Genomic DNA, 8,813 nt, shown 5'->3' with positions numbered 1-8,813 from the left:
AAGCCTCCAAGCGCGACTGCGCTAGGGTGAGTGTGCACGGGCTGCTCGCCCTCCCGCGCATGCGCTGTCACGGCTGCTCGCCCTCCCGCGCATGCGCTAGCAGTCACTGGCTGCTCGCCCTCCCGCGCATGCGCTGTCACGGCTGCTCGCCCTCCCGCGCATGCGCTAGTAGTCACTGGTGCTCGGCCTCCTGGGCAGGTGAGCCCCGATGCCCAGCGGTCCCTGGCGGGCTGGCTGACGCCGGCCTCAGCCGAACTCCGTCCCTGGGTTCTTCACCGCGCGAGGCACTGCGTAGGGCCAGGAAAGGAACGGCTTGGAGGGTCAGTGTTAGTTGTAGACCAAACCGGGACCAGGACCATAACCCGGGGACCACGCCCAGCATCCGGGGACCACGCCCAGCATCCGGGGACCACGCCCAGCATCCGGGGACCACGCCCAGCATCCGGGGACCACGCCCAGCATCCGATGACCACGCCCAGCATCCAAGGACCACACCCAGCATCCAAGGACCACACCCAGCATCCAAGGACCACGCCCAGCATCCGGGGACCACGCCCAGCATCCAAGGACCACGCCCAGCATCCAAGGACCACGCCCAGCATCCAGGGACCACGCCCAGCATCCAAGGACCACGCCCAGCATCCAAGGACCACACTCAGCATCCAAGGACCACGCCCAGCATCCGATGACCACACCCAGCATCCGGGGACCACGCCTAGCATCCGGGGACCATGCCCAGCATTTGGGGACCACATCCAGTATCCAGGGACCACACTCAGCATCCGGGGACCACACTCAGCATCCAGGGTCCACGCCTGCCATCCGGGGTCCACGCCTGCCATCCGGGGACACGCCTGCCATCCGGGGACACGCCTGCCATCCGGGGACACGCCTGCCGCCGGGCGAGGGAGGGCGCCAGGCCCAGGGCACCCAGCCTGGGATGGGGGGCCCAGTCCCAGAGCCCGGGACGCGGGGCCGCTGCCGCGCTGTCACCTCCGCATTGCTCTCCCGCTGTCCGCCCCCCGTTGGACGGGAGCAGTCCCTGTGCTTTACCCACCCGCTGGTGAGGCCCACGGGAAAGGACCGGCTCAGGACAGGCGTCACCAAGCCCAGTAAGCAGACCAGCAGCAAGGCGGGACACCCACAGTCAAAGTCGCGAGCACCTAGCATTTTTCTACCTAACAAGTGTATCAGAATAGTATGTTATTTGGCACTATCTCTTAAAACAAGAAATCAAATCTAAAGTGTAAAAAATAATCAAAGTGATGCATCCGATTGGCATAGAAAAACAAGGAGTGAAAGATGTTTCATGACCGTCCTGTATTACTGGTGGTAATATGGCCTTAACCATTTCACAAATAGAGCTTCTAGGGGAAGGGAGAGCTATAAATGTATCAGAGACTAGGGTGAGAAAGACAAGTATTAAGAGAAACAGATCATCTAGGAGATGGTGTTTTCAGCTTCTTTAAACCAGCTCATGTCTGAACAAATTTAAAACAACATTTCGACATTTCATTACTATAAATAATTCAAAGTATTGCCATGCACCACATACATAATGTACAAATCCTCACGCAAACAGCCTGAATCTCCCTTTTATCCCAGATATCCCTCGAGCCTAATGGTCAGATTGCTTCTCTGGAAGCCATCAGGCAGAGAGCAGAATTCAAACTACAGCAAAGCTTTCATGGAAGCCACTACTCTTAGTAAGGATGGATGTCCGCCGGGCTTTGAAAATCAGTTTGTGGCTCTTGCAAGATTTGACTTGCCACATTTAAGTGTGAGCAAAATCTGGGTGTGTGTTTAGGTGATAAAGTAAGTGCCAGGCAGGTTTGTTATAACGGCACTGCCTGAACTTAGCACTTCATCAGCCTCTGTGCCAACACAAATGCGAGGAGAAACATCCAGTCGCAGGACATGCCTGAGAGACAGGGATCGTGAGTCCTAGGTCAGCCTGGGTACATCATAAAATGAAACAAAACAAACTACATGAAATGATATCGAAAATTAAATCTTTTATTTTTAAAAGTAAGTAAAATACATAAAAAGCAAACAATAGTTGTTTGAGGCATATGTTCCCTATTACTACTCATTGTATTGCCCTCTGCACTCCTGAGTTTATGCATTATGAATTTTATCTGAGCAACAAAAATACTAATATTCCACTTCACACTTCTACTAATTCTGCATGTATGGATAACACCTCAAGAGTGAGAATTCAGTCATGCTGGGAAGGCTGACACAGCCACCACCACCAAGTGCTACCAACTTACTTGAGCGACAGCTCTGTTTACTCAGTTACTATATTGGGGCTATTTTAATTTTTGTAAATTTGTTTTCATTGACACATAATCATAGAACATACCCATAGAATACACAGTGATTCCTTTATGTATATTTATAATATGTAATGATCAAATCAGGGTATTCAGCCTTTTGTACTTAAGAAAGTAATCACTCCATCTACTGAGTGACAAATGAAATGAAAAGCACAAGAAAGAAAGTAAGAAAAATAACATAATAGAAGAACTGAAAAAGGATGGTTTAGTTTACAGAGAGGCACAGAGCATCCTGGATAAATGAGGAAGGTTCTCTGTGTCGATTGTTGATGTTTGCCCTTGTTACAGACACTAGACACTCTACACATACAGCAAAATTCCCAATAAAGTACAATTTGTATTTTGTTACAGTACATATCTCTGAATGTACATTTTAGAAGGTTAAGCTGTATTAGATAGAATTATAAGTCAATAGAGATGAAGCAATGATATTAAAGAAAAGTATTGACAGGAGGACACATAAAACAGAGTGGTACAAGGGGGAACACGCTGCTTTGTGTTTCCTGACTTTGTTCTTCACCCACAGAAATAAGGATGTGAGGCACGACTCAGACCATATCCATCTGGAATCACATCCATAGCTTCACCGTTGTGTTTGTGCAAGTGAAACGAGGATCGTGGACCGGGGCTGCAGCTTTGAGGGACACACCATGGTAACCAGTCACACGAGACGCCTGCTTCTTCCATTCCATCCTCAAAGACACAGCTGTGGAGAGCAGTTCCTGCGCATTCCGATCTGTGATGAACATAGTCACTGCTCCGGCTCAGTTTAACTTTAATACACTTCTTGAAAAGAGAGTTTGAATTTGGCAAATGGGGAAACAGTGGGCTGGTGTTCCAGGAGGGAACTGGACCTGAGGCTGGCAGTTCCCTCGCTGAGAAAGATCTCTAAGCAAGGCCCTGGAGTGAGGCCTCTGGTCTGGCCACACAAAGGCAAACCGTGTGTGTGTGTGTGTGTGTGTGTGTGTGTGTGTGTGTGTGTGGTTTAAACTGGTCCCTGCCTGTGGGAAACACAACCTTTCTAAAAATTGATTGACAAAGAGGAAAGTCACAGAAAATACTACTGTTTACAGTTGCTTAAAAGTAAAGCTATCTGTATCATTTCCCATGATGTATGGCAAGCACTGGTATGAGAGCCAAATGACCCAAATATGAATGAATAAAGAGGAGTGGTTTCGTTACAATTATATTGCTAATTGCATTTATTGCAAACCTAGGGCAAACATTCTTAACCACTCTAATTTAGAAATGTTCAGTACACAGACTTTATGGTGCCATTAAAGTCTTTGTTTTATAGGCCTGTTTCCTCCTCCCTGGCCCAAATTGCTTTGACAAGGTTAAAGGAAAGATCAATAATTGCAAGGCAGTGCTAACTGAACTTTATTGGAGTTGGGGGTCATCTAGTAACTGTGTTTTATTATATTGTGATGTTTAACTGAAGCAAAATCCAACCAGGAAAGCACTGGAAATACGTTTCCACTTCAACTAAAAATAAAACATCTCAAAGTAATTTCTAAGGAGAAAAACATATTCCAAATGGTCTATCTGATGGGAGTAAACACATCCATACTAAACAATTTTCCGTGTGGAGACTCCCGGCCATCTTCTCAGCCTGTGTATGAGGCTCACAAGGCAGGTGTTCTACCCTTGAGCCACACATCCAGCCAGCCTGCCCTGCAAATGTTCACCTAAACACTGCCTTCCTGAGTAGGGCTGACCATTTCCAGAAGTAGGTTTTACTGCAGCTCCTTAGCTAGCGGTCAGGATGCATTCATGTATATGGATGCACTCAGTTACGACGGCCATTTGCAAAAGGAAATTGCTAATACCCCAATGATGATTAAATGCCACTTTCACTGGGAAATACATAACTAATAAAGAAATTGTGTCATTGGTTCTCATATTCAGAAATTAAGTGGAGAATGGAAAAAGCATGCTATAAATACACCAGGGTGGTAGAAGGCATGTTTTTATTATATGTTACATAAAATTATATTTTATTATCCTTCATATTGTTAAACACGCAATAAAAAGAAACTCAATATTCCTTTTACCACTCGGTCTACTTTTATGCTAGTTTTAATTTTATTGAGATATCCATCTTTGGCAGTTGTAACACCCCAATCACTCACTATTGTTTATAAGTGGAAGGTTAGGAGGAGATAGAAGGTTTGGAGAAATTTGCATTTAGGGTTGTTTCAAAGTCACCAATCAGAAATCTAACCTAGAGCAAACAGCAGCTACCCAAACATTATAGTGTTAGCCTTTTGTTTCTTTGAACAACGTTGTTTTTATTCAATTTTGGCTCGCATTTCCTTTTTTAAGTCAAACTCCACTGGTTAAGATGGTCTCCTTGAAACTCTTTGGTTCTATTAAAATTGTATTAATGGATCAATAGTTGACAAAGAAGGCAACTAAATATCTGCTTTACAGTGAAGATTTCAAGGGACTTTCCAGCTTGAAATATTAAATCTGTGCATGTACCTGTATTGTCCACTTCAATGATGTCATGGTCACTATCATTGATTGAAGCATGTCCTCACACACAGAGTAGCGTGTTGATAGAACAAAGATTTGGGGGTTTTCTGGGGCGGACAACTATGCACGATGGGAAACTAAGTCACAGTACCCAGCCCAGAGCTGGCACAGGTGTCTGTAAAATTCAGGAGAAGGTAGATGTGGTCCACGAGTAGATGAAGAGCAGAGAGAACGTCAATGGGCAGTTTTGAGATGTTCAGGTATGGGTGGTGATTTCCATTCATCATCCTGAAATTCTCTTGGGATACATTGTCATTGTGCGGTTTGTAAAATGAAGCTTATAATATCCACGTGAGAAATATTAACATTGAAACAGAAACAACATTTTTGAGAGTTCTTTTATAATCAGTAATAGTCTTTTTATTACATGAAATAAAACCGATGCATAAATCTTGAAAAAAATGGCATCTGAAAAGAACCCAGAAGGGCTGATGAAAAAGCCGATGTCATTGAATTCAGTTTTCAGATTGACTGTGGCAGTGATGCATTGTGTGCCCACGATGCTAAATATACATCATAAATCCCTCCACCAGAGTTGCCTTGCATTCATTTATCTGTTTCCCAGGGACAGCCTCTCCTCTTTTCATAAACTTCACCACATACAAAGAATCATTATTTTTTAAATGTCATCTAAGTATAGTGGTTGTACATGGGATATTACAACGCAATAATGTATTTTTGCAAATTCAGTTGAGAAAATACCCAAGAGAAAATGAGCATGTCTATTCAATTGTGTATCTTTTCTGAAAGGAAGGGAGAAAAACACATAGTTCAAGGAAGCCCAGACACCAACGTACACATAAAAGAGAAGGCGATATACAACAATGTGCGATACCCTTATACGATACGGTGCCCGTCCAGGAAAAGAATCCCCTTCGGTGCATATTCCGACTGCTATCATGTAGGTGTTAAGTATCACCCAAAGGTGGCATTGAAGCCCTGGTCAGTAGCTAGTGGTGGAAGAGGCTTCAGATGGAGGGGCCACTTCCATCCTCTCTGTTTCCTGCCAGACTTGTGCACAGGTTTCCTCTGCCATGTGCCTTGCCGGCCGCATTCTCTCTCACCAAAGCCGCCCAGGGAACAGGGTGGGTCTCTGGGGACCAGGCCTGCATTCCCACAAGCCCACACACACCCTTCCACCTGCAAATCCCATTTCCACAGGCGGTTTTGTCACAGGTATAAAGAGCTAGCTCAGGGACTGACTCAATCATTGGTATCAGTTTTCTTAGTGGAGAATCCCACGAAAACAATGGATTTTTTCAGCATTTTCCTAGGGCTCCCACATAATTATGCGACAAATGAGAATTGATTAAGCATTCAGAGCAGAGATTTATTTCTCAATGGCTATTTGTCCAACAAGGAAAAGAAGTGGAAAATTTTAACAGAAAAAAAAATAAAACTGTGAGGGTTCTTTCATTTAGCATAAGTGTTTGTATCTTGCTGGCAGATTATGTAATTCATCTATTATTATCTAATCGATCTTTTATTATAGTATCGATCCTTGGAATCAGCTTTCCACAGGACAAGGGGAGGCACTCATTGCCCTATAACAGGACTGCTGGCCCTTAAGGCAAAGCCTACGGCTGAGTTCAGTCTTGCTGTGACACACACTGTCCTCAGCCTTGCATTACTCCTCTCTGTGGTGGAGCACTCACGTCCACTTCGCAGTAGAATAGACAATTGTGCTGATAGTAAAGCACTGGGGCAGGGCTGGGGCTGGGCCTGGGACGCCTCGCGTGCTCCGAGTGTGATGCGGCAGCCAGCCACCTTCCTCAGCTATGGCTAGAAACCAAACCACCGTGACACTCCTGCGGGGAGTAGAAGGAAAGCAACCACATGAGCTCTTTATACACAAGAAGGTGTTTCTCCTGGGTAGAGTGATGATTCTTGGGGTAAATAAAAGAATCAAAGGCGTATGTTTGGATTAAGAGAGATAATGATATACAGAAAGACTTAGGTATACGATTGTGGAGACTTCTGACCAGTGAATTGTCAGAAAGTAGAAAGTAATTAGTATACTTCTGAACATTGAATGAAGGAGTCTACTGTGATAACATACAAAATTTTGTTATATCAAAACCTTTTTATACCCTCTTAACGCATGTGAGATTGGTGAAAATCATTCAAAATTACATTTATAAATATACTTTTGGAATATCTACCTTTATAAATCAATCTCACAGAGAGAAAAAAATGTTCATGCCAAAATACTAAGCAGAATGGACATGCTAGCATTGATAGCCTGTGAACGTACGAATTTATCACTGAAGACAAGTAGCAAGGTGTGCATGTCACCACTGGATTTTCTTTCTTCCAAATACTTTTTGACCAAGTGGTGTCCAGTGCTCGACAGCAGTGGGATGCCCAGTGCGCAGGGCTGGCTGGCATCTTCACACTCCCTGCATTTGTTTCATTTGCACAAAGCAGGCTTCCTAGTTCTTACAAACTAGTTCCAAGATTTGGGTGCATTTATTACTAAGACAGCCTAACCCACACCTGTATTTAAATTGCTACACTGATTTCACTTATAACTTGATAAAGTTGCTCAGAAACATAACAATAGTAGTCTTCTGATAGTCTTCCACATGGTCACAAGTTTTGTGGTCTGCTCAAATGTTGGGGTAACTAGTACACTACAAAGAAACAGTTGCAAAGTAAGAACAAACAGTTCCAACACCTCAGCTTCTCCCTGGCTGCTCCTGTGGGGAAAATCACCAGCCAATGTCAATGGGGAAAAAGGTAGGAAGACCCCATCTCCATGAGTTAGCTGGGTGTGGAGATTCATGCCTGCCATCTCAACTGGATGGGAGCACCGCAGTGCAGGATATTGAAGCAGAACTAGAGAAAACTAACCATTGTAGTTCATCTCGAGTACCACAGGCTAGTCACTGAAAATAATTATTGACACTGAATTTGATCTCATAAATTTCTCTTCTAGTGTTTGTTTCTCTGTCATCCTAGCCTATTTTTTCCTTCTTATTAAACACCACCACTTGCTTTGTGTGGCAAAGAGAATCCTGAAAATACAATTAATTTAATAAGATCATATTGAATGTATCCAGATGACCAAAGGATGCACAAAGAATCAGCAACAGCTGCAACATCATGAGGAAATTGATTTCCTTGTTTGTGTATGTGGGGAGTGAGGGGAAGGGAGGGAAGAGAAGGGGAGGGGAGAGAAGAGGAGGGGAGGAAAGGAGAGGGGAGAGGACAGGACAGGACAGGAGAGACAGATGGACAGAGGCAGAGCACCTTTAAAAGAGGCAAAGAAAAAGTATTTTACCTGAGGCTCAGGAAGGAACACTGCTCAGCTGGGGTGCTGACGGTACAGTTTTTATCAGCAATCTGAGAGGAAAAACAAGCTGTGTTGTCTTAAGCCCTGTTGCTGGTGCCGACTTGTCCCAGGAACTGCAGGTAACTAATGTCAGTATTGTCACAGGAAACATGGAGTTAACCCTCCCCCAACCCCGGCTCAATCACTGGGGAATGCTTAGAGAAGGAAACTATGACTGAAGTGGATTTTAAAGTGTTCATCAGACCCCCTGGGGTGTTGATGTGGTTCTGTTCCATGTCTGGGATGGACAGTCCTCATGGAAGTTCCATGCATTCCATGCTGGGTTAGAGCAGGGAGGCATCTCAATTGGCCACTGGAGGTCCAGTGTGATGTAAGTCAGACAGTGAGAAAACAAATGAACCACCAGAACAGCGGTTCTCAGATCTGACCCTGGATGCCGAACCAGAGCCCCCTGGATATTCATTTAAAGACAGAGAGAGTCATAAAACACACAAAAATGTAAAGCAGTGAGCATAAGAGACCAGAGGTCCAAAAGACCCCCATTTACAATCAGATTCCATTTTTCTTGGCAACGGTGTATCTAACTTACACACAGAAGAAATAGAAAAAGGTGTTCCACGTGAGATGTGCTGTCTCATCCT

General features: G+C 44.6%; 1 protein-coding gene across 1 annotated transcript; it reads left to right on the top strand.

Annotated features, from left to right (window-relative positions):
- Positions 1-481: 481 nt before the first annotated feature.
- On the top strand, positions 482-4,447 carry LOC138826750 (collagen, type I, alpha 1a-like). Its single transcript, XM_070021993.1, has 2 exons — positions 482-1,112; positions 2,866-4,447. The coding sequence occupies exons 1-2, from the start codon at positions 686-688 to the stop codon at positions 2,877-2,879; spliced, it is 441 nt and encodes a 146-aa protein (XP_069878094.1). The 5' UTR covers positions 482-685; the 3' UTR covers positions 2,880-4,447.
- The last annotated feature ends 4,366 nt before the right edge of the window (positions 4,448-8,813 follow it).

Source organism: Dipodomys merriami, unplaced genomic scaffold, assembly GCF_024711535.1.
Source record: "Dipodomys merriami isolate MVZ:Mamm:240054 unplaced genomic scaffold, mDipMer1.0.p SCAF_15, whole genome shotgun sequence".
Classification (NCBI taxonomy): Eukaryota; Metazoa; Chordata; class Mammalia; order Rodentia; family Heteromyidae; genus Dipodomys; species Dipodomys merriami.
Note: the sequence above shows the minus strand (reverse complement) of the source record. Positions and strands in the feature narration are given on the sequence as shown.

What these genes read in the sequence shown, in the direction of transcription:
- LOC138826750 (XM_070021993.1), top strand. Translation starts at nt 686, where the DNA reads ATGACCACACCCAGCATCCGGGGACCACGCCTAGCATCCGGGGACCAT.